This window comes from Anomalospiza imberbis, chromosome 6 (assembly GCF_031753505.1).
Source record: "Anomalospiza imberbis isolate Cuckoo-Finch-1a 21T00152 chromosome 6, ASM3175350v1, whole genome shotgun sequence".
Lineage (NCBI taxonomy): Eukaryota > Metazoa > Chordata > Aves > Passeriformes > Viduidae > Anomalospiza > Anomalospiza imberbis.
In genome coordinates, this window is record NC_089686.1 from 41,043,689 (window position 1) to 41,068,127 (window position 24,439).

Sequence of the window (24,439 nt, forward strand, 5' to 3'; positions counted from 1 at the left end):
AAGCAGGGTCATCAGAGGTCTCTGTTGCTTGCCTTTGCCTTGTCCTGTCTATGTAGATAAACAGTTAGGATAAAGTCTGACCACAGAGTGCATGGCAGAAGAGAGCCTGGACCCTTGTTCCACTAGGCACCAGTATAATTGAAGTAGTTATTTAAGTTATGAAACTGATTGCTTAACTGGAAAAGACTCTGCATCCTACAGAAAAAAAGCAGTACACCACCCTTTGGTGAAATGAGTAACACCCAATGATCACCCCCAAGTGCAGTTTTCTCCTTTTTGTACAGACACATAGAGGTGGCTTTAGATCACAGAATCCCACCTTGTCATTTCTTCCAACAGAGATCACGGCTTGGGAGTAAAGGAGAGACAAGACAAGGTGCAAACTATGTGCTCACTAAATCTGTTTGCTCCAGTTGGGACCTCTCAAATCTTTCACATGCTTTGTGCTCTTTTAAGAATAATCACTGCTCACAAACTTAAAGCCTGTGATTTAGTATCATCTAATAACATATAATTTCTGTCCACACAACACAGGCAGCTTCTGATTGCCAAAGATCATCTTAATATCCACTCTTTCCCCATGACTTCAAGGAACTCTGTTTCTGTAAGGCTTCCTTTAAATCTGTAGCAATCTAAGGCTCTAGATCTGCTGTGGGTGTATATCCAACAGTATCCAAAGTGGCTCTTCACTTCCAAACTCCATCAGGTTCTGGATAAATAATCCTAAATGTCAAGTTTATCCGTTCATCTCTAGAATGATACTCCTTAGGCACTTGATGCTGTAAGTGACATTAGGAAAAAAGAAAAAGACATGAGCTTGTGCATTTAAAATACAGGTAATCAATCAATGACTAAAACCTTAATTTCCTGTGATGCCTTTTTATTCGTATTTCTAAACACTTAAGTAAGGTAAAAAAATCAGGTTCTGAATGCTCAGGGCCACTGAAAACAAAAAGTCTTTGGACATTACTGTAGAATTCTTAAATTAGGTTACAACTTTTTAATATTCTATATTTCTAAATGGATTTTGTCCTTTTCATTACAGGCTGCAAACTTTGTTGCTGAATTTTAATGCTGGAACATCTGAACTGATTCCTCCTGCATCACTTGGCACATGAAAACAAATCAATTGTTTCTGTGAGTGATTTCAAATTCTCAGCCAGAAAGTAATACTAATGTCTTGAAAAGCAATTGTGCCACTGGAAGCAGAATGTCCCATACCTTCAAGGGAGTGCTTCAGCTTATCTGGACAACTGCATTGCAAGTAAAGCACATAAACAGTGTCAAGGAGTTCTTACCTGCCAATCCTCCTGGGTGGCTCCTTCCATCACCAACAGACTCCCGTGATCAAGTGGGATTCTAAGTCTTTCTACATAAGTATAGTCTCCATCCTCTTCCTAAAAAGAAACAGACACTGAAGAAGCAGGCATGTGCATTTGGTAGCAAACCAGTCATTTACAGCAGAGCTTAAAAAACCTGTGAGGGAGGAGGCTCTTCCAAGATCAAGAGGTCTAAGTAAACCTCTCTGTATCTGCATGTCATATAAAGTCCAGGAGCTGAGCATTTTAATGATGACAAGAAGCCATTGTATCTCACTGGCTGGATGCCACAGGTAAAGTTCAACAACCAGTTCCTGTATTTAGTGCAAAATTTTGGAGTGAGGCTGCAAACCTTGTAGAAACATCTTAAACAGTTCAGTGTGGAGACATTCTGCAATAGCTAACCTAGATTCCAACAGTTAACTACTTCATCAAAAGTAACATCTTTCAGCTATTCTGAATTTCTCCTGTTACAACATTACATGCTGCTATGGCACTAGCTGCTGGAAGAAGAGTTTTTCTTATTTAAAAAAAAAACTTTTTTTCCTATAATATCTGGTAAAACAAGTTGTCTTAATCACCACTAAGCAAAACAGAATGCTAGACTAAAAGAACAATAATTGGCAAACTTTTGTAAGCCTTTAGATTATGTGCAACCATTTTAAAACTCAAATGTAACAACTAGACATAGTGACACACCCCAGCAGTGGTCTCACACATGACACACTGAGCAGGAACAGCTTTGCACTAATCCTTTCCAACTTAAAATCAGATTTATACACTGCTCAGTGTGTAGTAGTCCAACTTGAAGGAGGTTTGTCCTTATTAAAGTTCATGGCTTGCTGAAAAGCTCAAAATAATGAGGCAGAGTAACAAATACTGGGAAAATTATGTCCTCAACTAAAACAGAGTTTGATTTTCAGAAAACCAGCTAGTAGTGTGTGCGTGTTTATAAGTAAGATGTAGAGAGAAAGAGGACTGCACTTTCTGAAAAGCAAAGAGCTTGGTTGGTATCAAGTCAGTATCAACAAACATTTTTTTATTGTCAGTGGAAATAAGGAAAAACTCTCAAAAATAGGTATTATAAACATGACTGCTGAGGAAAAGCAGAGAAATATCACCGCACACATACTTTCTATTTCACTATTTCATACTTTCATCATTTCACTTTGTGATGGACAACAGTGGGCTTATTTTTCTCTCTTGCTCATCTTAATGAAAAAGGAATTCTGCTAAGATAAATGATGTAGGAGAAAACATCCTTTTGGCTTAGAAAAGTCAGTATGTAAAAACAGCAATTACTTTCTGGTTTAAATGGGACATCTCTGAACTCTATTTTACTTAGAAAAAGATATTTTTATGTCAATTTGCTTTGCAAAGCCAGAGGAGTTAAACAACCAGTTTTTACTTTCTTACGTGTCATTACTGTCGACCAAAGCTCATTTCAGAACTTTTATTCCTAGAGCTGATGTCAGACATACAGAAAACTCACTTGACTTTCAGAGGTCAAGAAGTTTATGAAGGAAATTTATTTTTGACATAAAGGTGGAAAAGACTTTCTGGTAATAAATGTGGAAAGTGCATCAGGTGACTTCTTATGTTCACTGTGTAACTCTATATATGTACCACAAAACCATCTGCTTACAAAAACAGGTATAGTAAAGCAACTGTTCTGCTTGCTAATATATTAGAATTTTCATAATCCTGAGTTACACATTCAATACAATCCAAGTACACTGGCTAAACTTTTTTTTTTAAATCCTTAATTACAGTAACTACAGTCAATAAGTAAACTCAACATGAGTTGATGGGAAGCTGTGAATGTAAAATCTGTAAAAATTCCTGGACTCCATCAAGGTTGTATTCTTGAAATGCTATCAAAATCAAAAAGAGAGAAGATCTAGTACAAACCTATATAAATCACCCAAATTTGTTTCTTAAGTCTCAGGAAAGTTTATTTCTACAGTGGTAGGAAATGGTTTCTGGACAGTGTAGAGGAATCTTCTATTATATGGAAAAGTAAATGGAAACATCCTGTAGAAGAACGTATGGATAATAATGCAGTTATACAGGCAAATGAGCAAAATCATTTTTAATTGAAAAAGTCAGCATTTTTCATGGAGAACACTGGCTTCTAGTTTTCTGCTTCACCTATTTACCTATTACCAAGAGAATTATCCTTACAAAAGTTCAAATTTTGTATTTTTCAGATTTCATCTTGATTGTATCCCTGTTTTCCAGTTTACATCTCTAGCACCAGCTGTGTAAACATCCTCCTCCACAACAAAGTAGTCTCACCTACCAATATTTCTGCATTTAACATGTTTATTTTCACTGTCTCTGACAAAATCCTCACTTCAGTTCTTTACAGATTCAGTAATGATGAATATCAGTTATACTGCCCTTTCTTCCATAATGCACTGGCCTGCCTACACAGGCCTATCTTTAGACTCACTCAGTCCCTTCTTCCTCTCTGCTTGTCTACAGCTTCTCAAGCCGTGCCAATACTGGTGGACAACACCTCGTCCTCCCCTGCAGCCACCGCTGTCTGTGAGTCTCTTTGATGCCACTTGCTTCAACTTGATCTCAATCTCTGCTTCTAACCATGCTCCAGATAGTCCCACATTCATCTTCAATTAGGTCTGTTATGACACAAAGGGTTGTTTTTCTGCTTTTTCCAACAGAAGATCTTTACCTTCTGCTAGGAAAAAAGGACCGTGCTTCAGGGATTCATTGGAAGGATAGACCCATCTCAAGGCTGATTCTCTGAACACCAGGAACACCCTGCCATTATCTAACAGGTGTGAAGCTCCCTCCCTTCTCCAGCAGCCATGGGTTTCCTTGGTTAGAGATGGAAGAAGAGCAAGCTGACAGCTGGCTTTCTAACTCCTTCCACAGTTCACATGGCCATTTGCTGGACAGCCACCCAGCTGGTCCCTATGGCACCCACCCCTGCTCTGCCACTGGGCACCTCCCGGTGGAACGTGGGGCATCAGGTATCACCCTTCCCCCCATAGTAACATTCCCCACTCAGCTTCCAGGAGGACACAATCAGATAACCTGGCACTGTCTCAGAGTTGAGCAGTGAACAAGCAATAGTGAAAAATGGTAGTGAGGCTGTATCAGAAACACCCATCCCGCAGAGTGAAACCAATTCCTCTCAACTGGGAGGATGAAGTCATGTCCAAGTGGGCCTGGGGGCTTGAGGCTGTGTGGGGAATGGGAGGAGGTCACGGTGCCACAGTGGTGACACTCAGGCTGTAGGTAAGCACAAGAGGACTCACTGACTCAACCAGTAGCTGTGTGAACTGTGTATGAATCACAGCTCGAAAGCAAAGCATTTGTCTCCTGATTTCAGTGTAGGTAGGAGCTACAATGATGGGGGCAGGGGGAACAAGAAAGCAGGAGCAAGCCTAAAGTAATTTACTGGAAGAAGAAAATAGAAGAAACCACATCACTGTAGACTTTTAACTATGATGTAGGCACCCAAAAAAACCTAGAAACCATTTAAAGCAAAGGAAAAATACCAGTTGCTATCATGCAATTGATCCAAACAAACAGAAGAGGCTGTATTTAGAAAAAAGAATCCTTAAAAATTCCAGCAGGCAAAATAAAACTGTTTCTGGAGTCATGTTAATTCCCATGAAGTTTCCTTATTCCAGTGAGGAATTTACACCTGAAATGTATTTGCAGCTTTTTTAACATGCACTGGGCTGAAATCCTGATAAGAATTATTTCCACTTCTCCACAAAGGATGCTTGTTTAAGAAGATACTAATAGTCTATGCATGTCTCTACACTCCTCTACCCTCTATTATATGATGAAGACTTATCCAGTACAATGCTCACCAAAAATAAAAGCAGGACTGAACTTTTCCTTACCCTCACCCTAGAACAATTTTCAGGATAATAAAAAAAAAACCACTTAAACCTAAGTAACTTTTTTTTTCATTTTTGCCAAGTGAAAAAAGATTTCAGATTGTGTGATTGTTTCAGAGTGACTTACATAAACACTACCAAACTACTAACAGATAATTTTCAAAATTCACATAAGCATGAACAAAAAATGCAACCCATCAACACTACTGGTCATCTTTTCAGTATAGAGAAACAGGATTTTATTCACCATCAGGTTCATCCACATTTCAAAATAAAATCTAGAAAATATTTGTAGAGATACCAACATGAATTGAAGTCTCTGAAGGCTCTGATCTAGCACTCTTCAACTGCCATTCAAGCTGCGACCTCACTTGTGGTACATATGGTTTTGTACTCAATACAAGGTCACACACAGGAAACCACATTTTTTCCTAGGACCATTTATCCACAGTGATGTTCTACCATAGTATTTCTCATCTTGTATGTTCATTATATCTTTCATCTCAAAATACTTAAAAGTACTTAAAAAAACTGAGGGAAACTAAGGCCTTTGAAACCCTAGAATCTGAAATAGCAGTGTTGGCCCTCAAAGAAGTTTAATTTTGGGAGGAAAAGGATTTACTTTCTATTTCCCTCCTCAATGAAGACTAACTCTGGAAAACCCAACGTACTGATACTGGCTGATACTGAAACCAGGGAGAGCCTGAATGCCCGTGATGACTGTTAATCTGAATTCCTTTCCCCTAGATTACATTCCTCTTCCTGTAACTTGCTTTTTAACAAAGGAATGATCAAACTTCAAAGATGTACAATCAGTTTTAACTTTCTCTTAATGAAAGAGAGACTGCTACAGTACAATAGGGTATGAAAATTACTTCTTTGGTACAGCCTGAAAGGTTGTAATTTCCATCAGAGCCTCTTGTAACTCCCACTTGGCAAAGTATCTATTGTCATAGGATGCTCTGAGGAAACTTAAGTCTTTGGGAATGTGCAAAGAATATGTAATATGTGCCATGTAATTATTAAGTATGAATTCCCTTAGGCACAGGACACTTAATAGCAACTATTCCAAAGACCTGCACATGGGGATTCTACTACAGAAAAAAGGTATGTCACGTGCAAAAGGAATACACTTCACAGCTAGCAAGACTTAGCTAGTCAGAAATATCAGGTCAAAGGTACTAAAAAAAATGAGGAAAGCTTGAGGGATACATCTATAGAAAACCACCCATCTCTGGAAGAAAAGGGAAGAAATCGTGCAGCACAGCTAAAACAAGGCAGTCAAGTACAAATGGCACAGACTGTTTCCCCTTTGCTAATAGTGGGTGTCTTTTCAGAAAATCTATAAAAAAGGCATCTTACTCAAGAACTAGGATTGATTTTTAAGACAGAACCTGCAAAGCTTATACTGCAATTTAAGCATATTTTATTCTGATTCATTGATGGGGAACACAGACACTTCTAAAATTAACCAAACACTATTTACAGTTTTCTAGAGGAATAAACTTCCCAGTTGACATTTTATTATCAACATAGCATCAGGGATACTTACTCATGCTATGTTCACTGACATAATAGAATGGTTACGTGATCTCATGCTCAGGGACCAAGATTAATTCCCTTCAGGCAACAAAGAATTTACAAATTGGAGAACTGGTGAAAACTACCAACTATTTGTTTTCTGGTTGAATTTCTGACCTTTGCTGTTCAGACTAGGTGACCCAAGGTGACTCTTGATGGGCAGGCTTCAGTATGTCAGCATAGATTTTTCATATAGGCTGGTAATGATCACCTCTGCTTTCTGTACTACCTACTCAATAAATAGCAACACAAGCAGCTAGCAAACTTCTTTCCAAAGCTGTCAAAGACTGCACAAGCAGAAAATTCATCTGAAACAGGACACCCTAAAATAAGGTCTGTATTCTCAATCCTTTACTTGAATAAATAGGAACTGCAAAGTTTTAGCTGGCTTATAAACAAAGCACTCTCAAGCACAGCACTTGATCTAGAATGAGTATTCACTGCTGAATCACCAATTAACTCCCAAAAGGGTATTCCACAAGTCTCCTTATCAAAGTAGAGGATCTCTGTTTAGCCTGCAGATGTGACAGCTTCCATGGCATTTCATGGAAAAAAAATTAGCTTCTTCCCTTTGTTCACTGCCCCTCAATCTGAATACACACACGTCAAAATGCAAACACTCTTAAGAGGATTTTTACTTACAAGAATAGTCAGAACTAGTCTTCACCCCATGTACACTCTGCATTACATAACACTGTTCTAAGTTTAAGAAAATGCAACTCTTTGATTCATTTGCACAGTGTAAGTCCACTTCCAACATCAGGGACCTCATTTGAAGCACCAGAAAGGGCCCTTATTTGGGCAGAAGACTGCCCAGGTTCCAACTCACTGCAGCACTACACTACACTGCTGCACAATATGAGAGCGCTCCCATCCCCATCCTCAGTATGTCATGGTCCATGTGAGAGATTTCTTGATCCCTACACTTATTCCACAGAACTTTTCAATTTGTGCTTTCATTAACTTTGAAATGCTTTAGTAATTAGCTTTTCTTAAACAGGGAAAACAATAAACATATTAGTAGCTGTAAGAGTCTCTCAGTGTGATATGAACACTCACAGGGGAAGGCTTTTTTCTCATCTCAAAGGTCCGAGTAGCACCAAAGCTGAGTGAGGCAATGACAGGATTTTTCCCCAGCGATGGCTCGTCGTCACTGTGCCAGTCCACACTGTCCTTCTCATTTCGGTAGAGGTTGCAGAGAAGAGAGTTGAAGGTGTAGCCAGTGAACTCTTCAATGCGCTCCTTCAGCATGGTCAGCAGGGGATGCCACTGCAATCAGCACACAGGGAAATGTAAATGCCATGAGCACAAGCCAGGGGCAGGTAATGCAAGACAGAAGGCAAAAACCACGAAGAAACAGAATATGCTGCACTTTAATCACAATAAACTTAAAATCAAACAAATTACAGTAATTCTGATTATATTTTTAGTAGAGCAGAGGAATGGGCTGGGCTTTCTGCAAAATATGCACGTTACCCACCACTCAATACTAAATCATCCCTTAAAAACTCTGAAGCCAGGCTGCCTTTCATACTAATGGAGGCAATCAGTGACTAAATGACACTGCTCTCAATTGCCTGCAGCTGTTGACAGAGAACAAGAGGAAATGGTTGGCATAACACAGCGTTCTGTCCCCACTCTGTTAGCACAGCTTGTTGAGCTCAACTCATCACCTCTTGGGGTTTAGACTTCGACATTGTAACTCTTCACTGGGTCATAAACTCAATGTCACTGGGTCCTGGATTTCATCCTTCCCTTTGCTAACATCTTCCTGAGCCCACAGCCCAAGGAAGCTCTGTACATTCCATTACAAGTCAGTTCAGTTATTTAATGATATGAAGTTACATCATGACTTTCATCTGTCAGAGTGATTTTGAGAACTTCACAAATTATAAAGAAAAAAAAAAAAAAAACCAAAAGAAATGTAGGCCAGAATTTTTGCCCATTATATAAGCAGAGAGCAAGAGAGGATAAGAAACTGATTCCAAATCTCCCACTGCACCACTGGCAAAAGAAGCAACTGAGAGAGAGCTGGAAATATTTTCTAGTATCCACCTCTAATACACAAGGCTGCACTACCTTCTTTCCAAGCTTCCCCAAGTTTAACAGGCATTTAACTTATTGGTTACACTGCTGGGGCCTCAACATACCATTTTTCTCTCATGGGGTATTTCTAGCTAAGTCATGCTTTCAACCATTAAGCATCATGTAAGTAATTAATTCTAGGTAAACATAGCTTGCAGTTATGGAACATGTCGGGAAAGCAGTAATATCATCCAAAAAAAGTTTGCTTTGCAACTGAGCTGCTTGAATGTGCAGAAGAGTCCAACAAGAATTATTAAGAGCACTTTTCAGTGACCAACCAGGACTAGATTTCTTCAACTCGCATTACAGAAGTATTACTGAAATGTTACCATACAGTGAATTTTACAATGTAGTGACAAGTCCACTACAACCTACAGCAGAGTAGTTTTGTTGAAACAACTCTATCACTGCTTACAGAGAAACATTTTCTAATAGCAAAAATCATTGAGGCACAAAGACTGGATTATATCGAGAAGTGCTGCAATCACACCAATTCTTACCAAACAAAAAAGGAGGGGCACAAAGTTAATTACCCCTACAGATCAAGTGTTTAAGGGAGTAATCAGTTTTAACTAAGCTGTGCACTAAATTACATTTTAATCAGGATATTTTTGTGCTAGAAACCTTATTCTACAGGTTAGAGACTCTGCTCTTTACACCATCCCCTATTTTCAAAGCTGCAGGTACTCCCACCTGCAAAGCTGCGTGAAATACCAGTGTCTGTGTGCAGTGGGCCCATAGATCTGCCTATGGGCAACTTCCAGCGGGGAAGGGCTGGCTTCCAGCTATGCAACTTCTCCAGTGCATCTCTTTTTGCTTGAGTTTCTTTCTCTCAGTAAAAAGCAGAAATATTCAGGAATAAAAGACAGAACCAGCCTGAGTAACTCATTTAGGTGTTGTACCTTTGAGAGAAACAAGCCGGTGGCCCAATGAGCACTCAGAACTTGATGCAAATTGAAATGAAACCTTGAATTCAGGGCACATGGACTCCATCCAATCTCTGAACAGCAATGGATTTCACACCAGGCAGCTCTGAACTGGATTTAAATCATTAGTGTACAACAGAATGATTTTGTGAGGGCACTTCCAATCCCTAAAGCCATTTGGCTTTCAGAAAAGCCCATTTAAAACAGTATTTCACAAATGAGTACCAAAGAAATGCTTGTTTTTCCACCACAAGTTCTGTAGGCCATAGAATTTGTAACTACAGTATCTTTGAGACTACAAAATCTTCACAACTCATCATGTTAAATAACGCCTTTCCAACTCTTCCCAAACATCCCACTTTGGCAGCAGTTCTGGGACTTGGGATACTTTTGTCTCATGCTATCCAGCTTTCAAAAGTGACACCTAATTACTGCCGTGGAAATTTTAAACAAAGCAATACCAAGAGACAGGCTGATGGGACATCAGGCTGAGAGAGAGAGGGGGAGGGAGAGAAAACTTGAACAAAACATCACTGAGTCACTCAGAAGGTTTTTAACTCTCCCAAAACAGTGTGGGAAATTACATGCTACAATCTGGAGTTGCTGAGCAGATGAGCTGCATGTATGAATTTCACAGCATCCACACAGGAATTATAATATGCCTAAACTTTCATTTAAGCAGTATTGAACCTAAGTGTTTCTGAAAGTAACTATTTCAGTAACTGGTATTACTGTATCTTTACAACAAAAAAATCAGTATGATTGTGTGCAGTACAATCTCCCATACAAAGATGCTTGAAGTAAGTAACACAGAGCAATTCAGAGTTTTGTACAAAGCTACAGCGACCCAAAGCAAAACTTTAAACTCTTAAGAGTAGTAACCTCCTTTTGGCAACTAAATCACGCTGCTCTGAGTCAACTCACTCAAAGTGTATTGTATAAAACTGACCACATTCCAGTAGAATCTGCTGCTGATCACAAATGAAATGCTAACAGATTCTCTAGATAACTAGAATAGAGGATAGAGGGAATTTTTGTCTCTCGATCTCTGCAAAGGATTTCTCTGTAGACAATAATAAAGCACATACTAACATATACATACATTTGGATTTGGCTGCATTGTTATCCTGGAGTATGTGTAAGGAAGTTCTCCATACCAGGATGTAAGCCGTGGTTCCTCAAAAGATATTTCTGAAAAAAACAGGAAGACTTTCTCAGTTGCCTTATCAAATGATTTGAAAATGGAAAGATGATGCAATTCTGCCAAGAAACTTCATCAAGAAGAGACTGTCCATTCACCTAAAGTTAAAAAGTAGCCCCTTAAAATCCTCAGCTTTACATAATCAACTCAAATGAAGAAATTAAATTATTCAAAATCAGGTGTGCATCCGCAGGAGTAATTACCTTGCCAAAATCTTGGAAACATATCAATTTTCTTACCCCTAAATGCCAGACAGAGCAGGGACTGGATGAGTTAAAGACAGCAAATGAAACTGAAATTTTATCTTGTTTTATGTTCACTTGGTTCTGGTGCCCAGTATGTTGGTATAAGTTGCAAGATGCAGATGGAGCCACTGGAAAGGGTGAAGTAGAAAGGATTGTAGCATCCTTGGGACATTACAGAAACAAAATGTAGCAAGGCTGGACACAATATTTTGTCAAATATGTGTGTGCTCTGTGGTATAACACAAACATCAGGTTAAAAATACTTTTGGTTCTGAAAATACTATCTTGGCAACTATTTCTCATGCTTGACAGGCAACCTTCTCCATTACACTGTTCCTTTATTGCCAGCCAAGAAACACACAGTTGAAGACATTTTCCAGCCCCATCCAGGAACTACTCTGATACATTATCTTACATCAGTTCCTGACTGAAAGTGAAATTTAGCTAGAACAGGTGCCCCTTAGTGAACAAATCCAGAATAGCAGCCTCTTCTCCTACTGCATATTGGAACTAATAAATAAAGCCAAAGGAAAAGGAAGATGCTCTGCTGGGATTTTCAGTAAAAGTGGCAAAAAATATACCTCATGAAAGAAACCTCCAAGAACACAGTTTTTGCAGCATTGCTGGGAGATTGTATGATGGTGGCCAGACTTAATCTTAAAAAATGATTGAGAAAAAGAACTGGAGATGACAGAAGAGACAGTAAAATTCCAAGATTTTTAAGACAGGCAATTTTAATTTGGAAAGATCTCATTTAGTTGGCAACAGTAACACGGTATTAAAGATTGAAAAGTAAGCTGCAGTGGTCTTCAGATATGCATAGAAAACCTGCATGGAAACTTGAAGTGGTAACACTGAAAATGAACACCTATTCTGAACAGCACCCAGATTCTGTTATGGAATTGACCTGTGAATGACCTGAAAAGGTGGTCTACACACTCCTTACCCTGTCTGATGTGAGTTCGCTGACCCCAGGGTATATCTTGGAGGAGTTGCTCAAACATCCAGTCTGCTTGTTCTGAGTCAATAAAGCCAGGAATCAAATGAATCCTAAGGATGAAAAAGAAAAATGGAAAGAATATACATTTCTATATCTGCTTTGGGAAAATATTTTCATTTCTGGGATTCCCAAAGGAGTTAAAAATGGCTATAATGCATCATATCAAAAGTCAAAGCCCGGTATCCTGTTTCTGACCGCCAAAAGCAGGCATGAAGGAAAGAAGGGCTCCTGTTGAGTCTTACCCTCACCAAATGTATGGAATTTCTTTTCAAAACTTATAAAAACACATGAAAACCAACAATATAGCATGAATTCCATGATCAGCCATATGCTGTGAAAAATGGCATCCTTCTCCTTGCTATTAACTTCACATCTGATAAATCAGAAAGACCTGATTACTGCAATACAATCAACATTAAGTAAATAATTGCTCTTTATTCACCATCTCCACATCACTTAATTGGATAGCCCTTTATCCCTACTGCCATTCCTGTTCTCTTTTTCAAAGCATAAGGGAAAGTACCTAGCATAAAGACAGTATTTAACATCTATTTTTCATTTCCATATGTACATCTAATATGTTGATTGGACCAACAGTCACTCAAGAATTGCAGCCACTGTGGTGGGCTGCACAATAGGAATGCTGCTAACAGCAGTTTACTCTCACAAGTATCCCATGCCCCAAAGATGTCACAGCAAGAGTATACAGTAAAGGTGTTAAAAAAAGATGCTAATCTGATAATTAACTTTCCAGATATATATATATTCTATCAGTGTATTATAAAAACAAATTCCAGAAAATGCAGGATAACCCAGCTGACTGTGTATCTTGTCTCTTTCCAGCTGGTCAAAGCTTTTACTTTTCAAAATGCTTTAAAGGTTTATTTGCATCTTTAGAAGAAACTAAGATGAAGACACAAAAATAGAATAATAAAATAATCAGAAGAAAATAAACAAATGCACAAAAAAATAGTATGTCCTTGGCATTTTTTCCACTAATAATAAAAATCTGTCAAATTCAAAAGAAGAGGATTAATACTGATATTGCAGCTAAGTCAGCAAGGTAAAATGTATTTTAGTTAGTAGGAATCACAGAACAAGTAGGTTTTGTTTTGAAGTGTCCTGAAGCTGAAATAGTTAAGGCATGGTATATAAGCACATGAGCTCACCACAATTGCCTAAAGTTAAATGCTTTCATTAGATTTATTTGAAACAATTCCAATTTACAGCTACAAGTTTTGGGCTGCTCTTAACTGTACAAAAGACATCACACGCTTGCTAACTGGGAATACTGATCCAAATTTGCATCAGCAACTTTCTGTGAATCATGACACAAATGGACAATTGTCCTTATTCTGGAAAGAGCACCGGATGCAGTACACACCAGATGTCAAGAGGTTTCTTTTTCTCTTCTTCAGTGCTGCTCAGAACCATCTCAGTCCCTGCTAAGTGTCACTCAAAAGTATTTCCAGAAGTACTCTAAACAGATGATGCACAGGAAGTGCCATGTGCAGCTGCTGAAGTCAAAACCCTCTGCAGAGACTGGACTTCAGAAAGCTGAGTATCACCACATTACTCTGAAAAAGCAAGTAACATTTCATCCACTTACCTAGAAATGCCAGTTCGTCCCTTGCTGAGCTCATACACACCAGGCTTGCTGAGGATGTAGAAAGGAAAGAGCCATCAGAAAGACAAACAAGAAATTATCTTAGACTGAGCAGCACAGACTAGAATTACTGTACACCTGGACTAGGGAAAGTTTTCTTTAAAAGAGAAAAGAAAGTTGGAAAAGGGAACAAATAATGTCCTGGACATAAAGATCAGAGTAAGGCAGCAAGGTATGCTGCAGAAGCAAATGAGTTTGCATGTACTTCCTGTCTCTCCCTTCACCAAAGGCTCAGTACAGTTTTAGGGCTCTCAGAAAAAAATAAAAGAGGGATGTCACAGGGAACCTAAGGGAGACAACCATACATGACTGCACTCAGATCACTAGGTTTGCAGTTATAGGTACACTGAGAAAGAAAATTCTACCAAGACAGCCAACTGAACCAAGCTGGATTTTCAGTATCTCTAACGCCACCATACACCATCACACTTCGTCATGCTTCGTGCCAAAGTTATCCTGGGAAGATTCCCATTTCAACACCAAGGGTAAGTGACATATAAATACCCAGCTTCACTATGAAACCTACCATCAGCTACTTCTCTGAGTCCTGAAAGAAGCTGCCATACCAGCTATATTTCTGGTATATTCCCGAGTAAGTAATTTCTAGCATAGTTTACACTGGGACCGTCCCAGGAAAATGTACACTGCTAACCAAAGGAGACATACTGGCAATTGTGCTGAAACAGAATGTTCAGCTCATCATGGTTACTGGCTTCCCACCTATACAAAATGCATAAAAACCAGTTAATAGACTTGGGCTCTCCTAAAACACATTCAGCTCATGATAAAAGGGTTAAAAGTCCACAATTTCTACTCTTACCGACCACGAGGACAGAAAAAGCACAGGGAAATCAGCAGGGTACTCACTCTATCACACCTGCCTCAGGAACTCTGCGCTCCACCTGAAAGGGAATGAGACAGTAAACAGTGAATATTAAAGTATCTGGCACTCTCCAGTCAAGCATCATCTTCAGTGACTCTGTGTAGCCACACACTGATAAGCCAGTGAGAAAAACACACCTCAGGGCAAGAGGGAAGCAGTAGAAGCTCAACCACTCCCTCCTCATCCCAGAAACTCTCAAATGCAGCTACCCTTGCAGGCTGGTTTTTAGCCTTCAACTGCCCCCTAAAGGACACTGATTTCTAAATTATTTAGACTGTCACAGTACTTGCTATTTATCAACTGCAATCAAGAAAATTCTTATTTTCATATTTTAAAAATATCCTTATATAAGGAAAAATTCAGAGCCACCCTAAGAAGCATAAACAAACTGCAGGCCTCAGTCAGATGAGCAAAACACGGAAGAGCAGACATAGCAGGAGCTTACACTGTAAAGCTGTCTGCACAGCTGAGACAGCTGTATTTTGTTAAGAGACAGTAGTTTAATCCAGCATTGGCTATCATTGTGGTTGTCTAAGGGATTTATGCTTCCTTTCTCTGAGCTCACTGGAGTTCTGATTTGCAAGGAGTTACTGCATTGAGCCAAGAGGATCAAAATATAGTACTACACAGACAGCAGGTCTCTGCCACAGGGGAAAGAGAATCTTCCCAGGCCATCTCCAATGCTTCCAAGCCTAGATGACAGCCTTTCAAACAGGTCTAGCTTAGGAAGAAGTGCTCATGATTATTTTTACCTCTGATGGCTTTTCAAAGACGAACTGCTTTTGAGTGTGAGGCTGCTCTTTCTGTCTCCAGGCTGGTCTGGCACCTGCAAGGGCAAGGCTGCTGGCCACAGATGCCTTAGGTGCTAAACAAAGAAGAAAAGACCACATGAATTGAATATCACCATACTAAAAAAAAATAGTTAGGAAAAACTTATGGAATCATTCCTTGGAGTAGTCTCCTATGCTTGCAGAGACTTCAGGAAACTGCCAAACCTAAGAGTTAAAACTGCACAGGAACTGAAATTTTTATATATATATATTTGTTATTCATGGACAAACACAACAGAAAACATACTTTTATCTGAAAGGATGACATCCGTAACTTTTCAATTCTACAACAAACACCTATCACACACCAGCAGAAATTCTCCATGCAGCTAAGCTGTTTCCCTCTGTATTCCTTTTCTTAGAAAAAAAATTCTATTAAACCAGAATTTTTAAACCAGCGAGAAAATGGAAGAGCAACTTTGGCACACCAATTCAGGTGTTTTATTTAGACAGGCTTTAAAATGGGCCTGAAACACAGACAAAGTCTTCACTCTGCAAAATTGAAACAATGGGGAATTTTTTTTTTAATCCCCTTGGGAATAGAAGCAATGAAAAGCACCTGTGACAGAAAATTTTGAGGCCACATGCACAAGTCAAAACATTTGGCTATTCTCTTTCATAATTAAAAAAAATCAGCTTGCCTAGGCTGCTCAGTCTGCAAAGATATGGGAGCTTTATGGAAACTACAATCAGGTGAGTGGAACATGTTTTGAGCATGTTCACAAAAACAAACCAGTTCCTCCTGCAAGACTGGAAACCTCCAAAGCGCTCCTCTGCTTCTGCACTCTTTGGTTTCAGTGCCTGCTAAAAAACCCGTGCCGCTAACTCCATCCCTCTCCACTACTTCTCTTTGTTTTACAGTGTCTTCACCGTGAAAAGCTAACCGAAGGCACATCGTGCGTCTGAAGGCTAAGAAGTGGCTGTCTGCTCTCAGGGAAGTGGGCTCCGCCAAACACCGCTGGCCTCACTCGAGCTGCCCGGGGACGCGGCCGGCGCGCTGCCCTCGACGCGCGCGTCAGCAGCACACCCGCCCCCCGCGCTCCGCAGCCAGCATCGCCGCCCCCCGGCACAGGCGCCAATTCTACTCAAAAACTCGGTTCGAACACCTGCAGTTCAGCTACCGACGGGAACGGGGGAAAGGGGGCCGGCCCTCGGGGCCGCGCGGGGCGGTCGGAAAGTGCAGCCGGAGACCGGCCCCGCTGCCCGCCCCGTCGCGCCCAGGAGGGCAGCGGAGCAGTCCCGGCCGTCGGGAAGGAAGGGAAGGGCGGCTGCTGTGGGCGCTCCTTACCTGCGGGCCGCCCCGCCGGGGCGCCGGCCCAGCCGCCCTGCACCCGGGCCCGCTGCCGCCTCTCCGCCATGGCCGGCGCGGCCCTGCCCAGCGCCCCGAGCCCCGCCCGCGCCGGGCCCGGCCGTGCGGCCGCGGCTCCGCCCGCGCCGGGCTCCGCCCGCGCCTGGGCCCGGCCGTGCGGCCGCGGCTCCGCCCGCGCCTGGGCCCGGCCGTGCGGCCGCGGCTCCGCCCGCGCCTGGGCCCGGCCGTGCGGCCGCGGCTCCGCCCGCCCGCCGCGCACGCAGGGACGGAGCTTCCACTGAACGTGCCCTGCGCCTCGGCAGCCAGCGGCGCCCTGCTCGTCCCGCTCCAACAAGGGATGCAATTGCACTCCAGGTCTTGCGTGGTGCCGCTAAGATAAACATTCTTGGAACCAGCAGGGGACGGGACTGATGCCACGAGAAACCCCCTCCTATTTTCTGACAGGTGTCCAGGGTAGTCCCAAGGACGTGGACAGCTATTAAATGGACATTACCTCCATCACTGAGGTGAACAGACATTCAAAATCAAAGTCGAGGTAATCAAAGTCGACATTACCTCCATCACTGAGGTGAACAGACATTCAAAATCAAAGTCGAGGTAATTCAGGTTAAGGTGTAAGTAAAATTTAGGTAAAAAATTAGTTTAGTGATTCCCTGCTGTAGCTTGGAAAAAGAAGACCTTAGGGCATGAGAGGGGGAACCCAACCTGCAGCCTGACACCACATGAAGGGGGACCAGGGGCTCTGAGAACCTCCTTACCTGGGCACCGCTCTCTCTGTGCCAGTAGGATGTGCACGCTATTCCCTCTGCCATACCTTACTGAAGGCCTTCAGTAGCTAGAAAATAGTTATTTGGAAATAATGATGTGTTAATAGCTTAATAGTTCTAATAAAATTTGTGTTCTGCTTATTTAAAGTATCAACACTGTAAAATCATAGAATATCCTGAGTTGAAAAAGATCCACATAGATCATCTTAAGTTCAACTCCTGGCCTTGCACAGGACAGCCCCAAAAATCACACCATGTGCTTTTTGAGAGTGTTGGCTAAACACTACCTGAACTCTGTCACGTTTGGTGCCACGATTACTTCCCTGCGGAGCTTGTTCCAGTGCCCAAACATCCTCAGGGTGAAGAACTTTTTCCTAGTATCCAACCCAAACCTCCCCTGACTCAGCTTCATGCTGTTCCCCTGGTTCCAGTCACTGGTCACCACAGAGATCAGTGTCTGCCACTCCACCTCCCCTTGTGAGGAAGACACTATGAGGTCTCCTGTCAGTCTCCTCCAGGCTGAACAAACCATGTCACCTCAAACTGCTCTTCTCCTCCAGGCCCTTCACCATCTTCATAGTCATTCGCTGGACACTCTTCAATAGCTTTGTATCTTTCCTATATTGTGGCACTCAAAACTGCACACAAAATATTCAAGGTGAGGCCATACCAGTGCAGAGCAGAGCAGGAGAGTCACCTACCTCAAGTGGCCAGAGATGCTGCCTAAAGCACCCCAGATAGGGGGTAGATGACAGCCAGGAAAACAGATTAATATAAGCATTGGTTTTGGCATGTAAAAGTACAGTAATTTTCACTGTTATTACTTATAATAAAGAACAATCAGACACTTGAATGTACCCGCGAACATTTTTACAAGAAAAACCTAACACATTAAAGACTCAAGAGTAATTTCCGTTTTATTTGTTTTACAAAGTCAAAAACATACAGATTTTTTAGTCCAATGCTTTCACATCATATCCAGAGCAAACCAAACCACGTGCTCTTAGAGAACTAATACCACCGTCACCATCCCTGTTCCAAAAAATTAAGAAAACTATGGGATAGGATCTGCATTCTCAGATTTGATCAGCACCATTGCATCGGTATTCAGGTTTTTTCAATGTACAGAAATGTTAGCCCCAAATCATGTCTCAGTGCAACACATCTTACTTCAAAATCAGAGCTTGAAATTATTCTTTGAAGAACAGAAAAAACCTCCCCTCTTCAACTACAGGAAGTTACCACAGAAAACAGTGGTAGATGCTTGCAATTTCATTTGTCTTGCAAGTTTTATACATTTTGTGTTTATAAAAAGGAATGCTAGAGACCAAAATCTTCAATAAAGAGTAGGTAAATACAGACAACAGCAGTGCAGACTTCTGATGTACTCTGATCCCTGTGTCCAGGAGTTAGGTAACTTGAGCCTCATAGAAGCATTCCACTTTGGAACGGAACCATGAAAAAAATCAGTTAATTTTAATGCAATTAAATTAAAACTGTTCTACCCTTTAAGACATTTCCTGGTTCTCATTTTTAAAGCCATCTAAATATTCAGAAGTCACATTTCAAAGGACCTCACTAGAAAGACAGACTGATAAATATTTCAAAAAGAATTTAACTGCCATTACTAACAAGGAGAGTAACTCATTTCAAGCTCTGCATTTAAAGTACCCATAATCTTTTACATAGCAACCAGCATGTAACATGTAACTTGTGACATTTATCTACACTGTGTTATCACCACCTATTACAAAGAGCAGGCACTGAACTTTTAAAAATGTTATTACAAATCATGAAGATTACCTATTACTGAAAAGTTAGAATCCATATTCAAGACCCAAGATTTTAAATGCTTTTGCAATGTTACTTTATGTATATATTTATAGATGAGCTATTACAGTTATTTTGGTTTTTGGCCCATTTCCCTCAAGTTCATAACCAAAAAATCACATTGGACCACAAGCAGGGGAGCACTCATGAGCTGACTGATAGTGCAGAATCCTTGCAAGCATCCAAAACCTGAGCTTCAAGAGGTCAATATTCTGAAAATAGTACAAGATTACCTTTTTAAATAATTATGCTCCCTTTCCTCTCCTGCCCACCTGTCTGGGAATATATGAGAACTACTTTTTTTCTGCCCTTCACCCACGAGCACAATAATAGATATGATGAACACTATATAACCAAGATATTCCTCAACAGCATGATGTCTGATCAAGCCCATGAAAGTATTTCGTAAAGCACAATGCAATTTTAGTTCAAAGCACTTCCCCCTCATTATATCTATAAACAAATAAAGTATATTTTTCAATCAATATTAGAAGTCAACAGTCTTGTTTCATCTGTAGCCTCAAAACAAGACTGTCCTCTTGTTAGAAAGCACACCTATGATTGGAGATGCTTAAAACATTAGGTCTACTTGATGTTGCAGCATGGTGTAGAACTTGCAGGAGTCCTAGGTTCCCAAGAACAAGTTGCTTCCCACTTACTTCTCCTTCATTTTTTTTAAATAGCGAGCCCGTATTTGTTTGTTTGTTTTCATGATTAAGTTAATGGCAGTAGATGTAGGTAGAAGAGAGATGACCCATCCCTAAAAAATAAACAAGAAAACAAACCCAATTAAAATAAAAGGAGGGGGTGAGGTCTCAGCATTTTATAACCTGTACTAATTACTCTTTTTTCCATAATAAACACAAAGGAATTTCAGATCCTTACATTTTCCAAGGTGACTTACCATGAGTGCATGAGGTAGGTACCCATTGGTCTGGGACTGCAGGCCCACCGTGCCCAAGGCAGCTCTCACATACGTTTCAGGACTGGGCTTATCGAGGGTTGCCTTGCGGATTTTGGACATTTTTGTTGCCACATAATATGGTAGAACACTCTGCACACAGGAAAACTCATGTTAAGCAGGGAATGCTTTCAAGATAACTTACAGATCCATCAAGGATCTAAAGTAACTGGAAATCAGATAATCTGTACACTGAATTCTAGCTTAAGCCAGCCTTATTTTCAGTTCTAAGATCATAATGGGATCCTAATATAAGATCAAGAACTTTTTAATCAGATAACCCATGGGTCATATTTGGACATAGTTCAGTTGTCTCCTGACAGTCAACATCACCAGCTGGAGCCCTAGAAAAAACACTCTTGCAAGAGCAGGGTTGAAAAGCCATTCTTACAATTTGCCGTGTAAGTACAAAACTTCACTCCAGTTGTTTAATAGAAAATGCTGTACTGTTGCTTCTCTGTAGTAAACCCCCAATGTTTGCTCGGGAAGGAAGTACAGAACCTGAGACAGGAATTTCATAGCATAAGCTCCTCAGTTTGGCACCTGTACAAAAGCAGGAGGAGGAAGGAGAAAAAAAGTCCAGAGACTTGAAACATGAAGCTTGTAACTCTACAGCAGGGCTCAGAGGACAGAGGAGATCATCAGTACAAGAGTGGAAAGACAGAAGAAAAGATCAAGAAACAGAACACAGTTAATGAGCTTTTATAGCCATGTTTGCAAGCAAAGTGATGCTCAGAACTGTCTGTAGTGGAGAAAAAAGAAGAAGCAGCATAGATATATTGATGGAGGGATGCTGATAGCACAAAGGCATGTCCATGGTAGGGAAAGATAGACCTGGAGGATCCAAAACCTCATTCCACCTATCCCAATCTCAAACTGCTGGAGAAGGAAAGGGAAATGCAAATGTACTTGTACAGCAGGAAGCAATATTCTTTCCTCATGGTCATGGTTTTGGCAATGCTTTCAACTTGTCCTCAAGTTTTGCCTCTAAAAAAGTAATCAAAAAAGCCCTGCTCTACAGCCCTGAAACAAATATTAAACATACCATAACTCAAACACCTAGAGAGGTTGGAACTTCATCACCACTCTGACAAGGACCTCCTAAGACACTGCCAGTGGCTCTAGCAGTGATTCAATACATCCATCCACTACTGCCCATCTAATGAGTGCTCCCACTGCCATACCTTAAGAGCAAGTGCCTGAGAAGTGTGTGTCCACTTCTGCTACACTAATTCATCTCCAAATGAGAATATCATCTCAAAAAATAGTCTATTTGGGCAAATTGCAGTTTGTAAACCTGCTTCCCCATGTTAATCTCTTAAAGAATGACCACACATGCCTGACTTCAGAAACATTTGCTGCTGCTCTCAGCAGCACAGCACGGAAAGGACCTCTTCCGTTCCCATTGAGTGTGTATCCATGCCATAGCTATGCACATTTCAACAGAAATTTTACCACCACAAACAGGAAACATTGGTATGCCTGCTCATTCCTTCACCTGAGAACATGAAAACTGTGCCCTTCTGTCTAAATAAATAGGACTTTCAATAACATACTGCATGAGTCCACTTTCAAATGGGAAGGAAAAACATGGAGACTGCAACATCCCCATCAAGAAAGGTACAATAGATATGATCCATTCTCTTTCTCTACTCAAAACAGACTTCAGAAGTGAACTGCATTACCCAGTTCCACCACTGGATAGCATGAAGGGGCAATCAAATTGTGCATAAGGATACTTGAAAAAGCAAGCATATGGTAGCACTACTGGATTGATCCACAGACTTCAAGACACATAGAAAGATGGGATTACACTCCAACGTTTTTCTTCTCCCATATGCACTCCAGAAAACAAAAAGACAGGTACTCAATTTCAGATATGTTAGATTTACCACCTTTGTATTAACTGCACCTTATTTTAACAGATTTCAAGAGACCTGCTGAATCTATTTAGTTTTCTCCCCTCTTCCTTCCCACAAGGAATTCAGAGATTCATGAACTGTATCTAAAACAGGCATAACAGATTTAAAAAAAAAATCACACCTTAAAGCCTTTCAGCATTTTACATTCAGACAGATATAACCCACACTACCTGGGCAAATAACTCTCCTTATTCAGGGAAAGCTTAGCCTGCACTATAGTTTCAAAACATGCCTTAAAAGTAGCTTATGTCAGTACAATGTGTCTTGCTCTCTTAAAACATTTGCTACTGCTTATAGCTCTGATGCATATTAAAATTGGCTCACATTTAAAACTGGGTTCTTGAATATTATTTAGATGTAAGAAGTCAGATCTCAAGACCTGAATAGTCAAGTCTTAAGTCCTCCAAAATCAGAACAGCTCATTTACACAATTTTATCACCTTTTTTACCTTACTTTTAAAAAAGTAAAAAGACCTGAACTCTCCAATGTTGCCAAATAAGTTTCCTTCCCTTTCCAATGTGGGTAAAAGGAGAGTGGGGAACATAAAAGGGAAACGGAAGAGTTACATCAACCAAAGCTGTTATGTAAAGAAATCTATGCAGCAAAGCTAAAAAGCTTCTGGAGGAAGGAAGGTAATGCCATTAGACATCACTTTGGTGACAGCACACTTTTGTGAATACCTGGAGATAGAGCTGGGCCTGTTCAGTATTGTGAAAAGGAAGCTGGTGGTGACATCTTACCTAAAATTATTCAAATGGTAGTTATGAAGATAAGAGCCAAACTCCTCTTGGTAATGCCTGATCAAATGACAAGAGGGACAACTGTCAATTTTGACTGTAGACTGTCAGACTGGACAATAGGGAGAAAGTCTTTTTATTAGGAGAGCAATATAAAATTCAAACATATTGCCTAGAGAGTTCACAGCACCCCTGCCCTTGAAGGTTTCCAAGATCTGTCTGGATAAAGCCACTATTAGCCCATGACCTAGTGCCAGCAGCAATCCCACTGCTAATTGCTAGTCAATCCAGCTGCTGGGAGAGCAGGAGGTTAGGGTAGAAAACTTTCTGGTAATCCTTTTAAATGAACATTTTCATGAATTTGTGGCCTAGTATTTTATGTGGTGAATACAATAAAAGAAAACAGATAGTGCAAATTTCTACCACTATACTTTTGCTATGCATAGTAATGAAGTACAGAGGGACCATGACAATAACTAACTGAAGTTTAAAATGAGAATAAAAGAAAGGGTCAAAGAACCAAGCAATATTTCTAGACATATTAAAAGAGCAAAAAATTTCATAAGTCTGCAGAAATCTTTCAAGGAGAGATCTTTCCAAAAGTCTTGAGAAAAGTCATTGCCACCTTCTTCCTTGTTTCTTTTCTTTTGCCTCTTTTCCCCAGGTAAACACACACAAAGTTTTAACCTATGCTATTACTGTGCTGCTTCTGAAAAATTAAGCAGACCTATCAGCCAGAAGATAATCCAAAGATGGCTACACTGCAACAAAAGCACTATCAAAACTAAGCTTCCACAGATGGTAATCCACTTGAGCAAGACACATATTTGAGGTTGATATGAAGAAACTGATAAAATCCCACCAGCACTTTGTTTCTGCTTTTCACACAGTGGCACTCTGCAGGTATTGCATGGCAGAAGTTAACTGGTTTCAATGACGATGATCTAGCTGGAAGGGCAAGTCTGGAATTAAAAGTGTAATGCTGCTGAAGGTTACAGAGATGTACTTCAAAAAAAAATCTAAGAGGGATGCAGTCTTCCTTAGGGACTGAAGGAGACAGGTCAGCTAGTCTTCACAGGAATGTACTCGTAATATTCATTAGTGGCTTATAGTGACGAGGACATGGACCTGCAACAAAATTAGCATAACAAATTGAAGCTGTGACAGCTATTGATAATCAGACCCACATAACTCAGTGGCAATTCACTGTCTAGTTAAGGGATAAAAAGCAGTGCTGTCAGGAATTCAGCATCCTAAGCCAACACCAGAGTCACAAAAGGCAGTTTACCACAGCCTGT

General features: G+C 40.5%; 2 protein-coding genes across 3 annotated transcripts in view; both read right to left on the reverse strand.

The window, feature by feature from the left end:
- Positions 1-260: 260 nt before the first annotated feature.
- Positions 261-17,011, reverse strand: ALKBH3 (alkB homolog 3, alpha-ketoglutarate dependent dioxygenase). Of its 2 annotated transcripts, XR_011000107.1 has the most exons (10): positions 16,903-17,011; positions 15,537-15,649; positions 14,769-14,803; positions 13,845-13,892; positions 12,182-12,285; positions 10,892-10,980; positions 7,838-8,047; positions 6,896-7,007; positions 1,299-1,397; positions 715-779 (listed from the first exon to the last, which is right to left on the reverse strand). XR_011000107.1 is itself a non-coding variant. In XM_068193729.1 (9 exons), the coding sequence occupies exons 1-9, from the start codon at positions 16,970-16,972 to the stop codon at positions 687-689; spliced, it is 861 nt and encodes a 286-aa protein (XP_068049830.1). In that variant the 5' UTR covers positions 16,973-17,011; the 3' UTR covers positions 261-686. The 2 variants fall into 2 exon arrangements, 1 of the variants encoding a protein (XP_068049830.1); XM_068193729.1 differs by lacking the exon at positions 6,896-7,007 and having other exon boundaries at positions 261-779.
- Positions 17,012-18,589: 1,578 nt separating this feature from the next.
- The window catches only part of HSD17B12 (hydroxysteroid 17-beta dehydrogenase 12), an 82,783-nt gene continuing 76,933 nt past the window's right edge, over positions 18,590-24,439 (reverse strand). The window contains exons 10-11 of the mRNA XM_068193732.1: positions 20,425-20,574; positions 18,590-20,280 (exon numbers count right to left, since the gene is read on the reverse strand). Of these exons, the coding sequence (XP_068049833.1) occupies positions 20,176-20,280; positions 20,425-20,574 (255 nt within the window). The 3' untranslated portion in view covers positions 18,590-20,175. The remainder of the gene's footprint in view (positions 20,281-20,424; positions 20,575-24,439) is intronic.

Bases quoted from the DNA above. Each gene is read 5' to 3' on its own strand.
- ALKBH3 (XM_068193729.1), bottom strand. From the start codon at position 16,972: ATGGCGGAGAGGCGGCAGCGGGCCCGGGTGCAGGGCGGCTGGGCCGGC. The intron at 13,893-14,768 runs GTGAGTACCCTG...CTACATCCTCAG, and splicing joins CCTGAGGCAGGTGTGATAGA to CAAGCCTGGTGTGTATGAGC. The intron at 1,398-7,837 runs GTGAGTGTTCAT...GTTTCTTTTTAG, and splicing joins TGAGAAAAAAGCCTTCCCCT to GAAGAGGATGGAGACTATAC.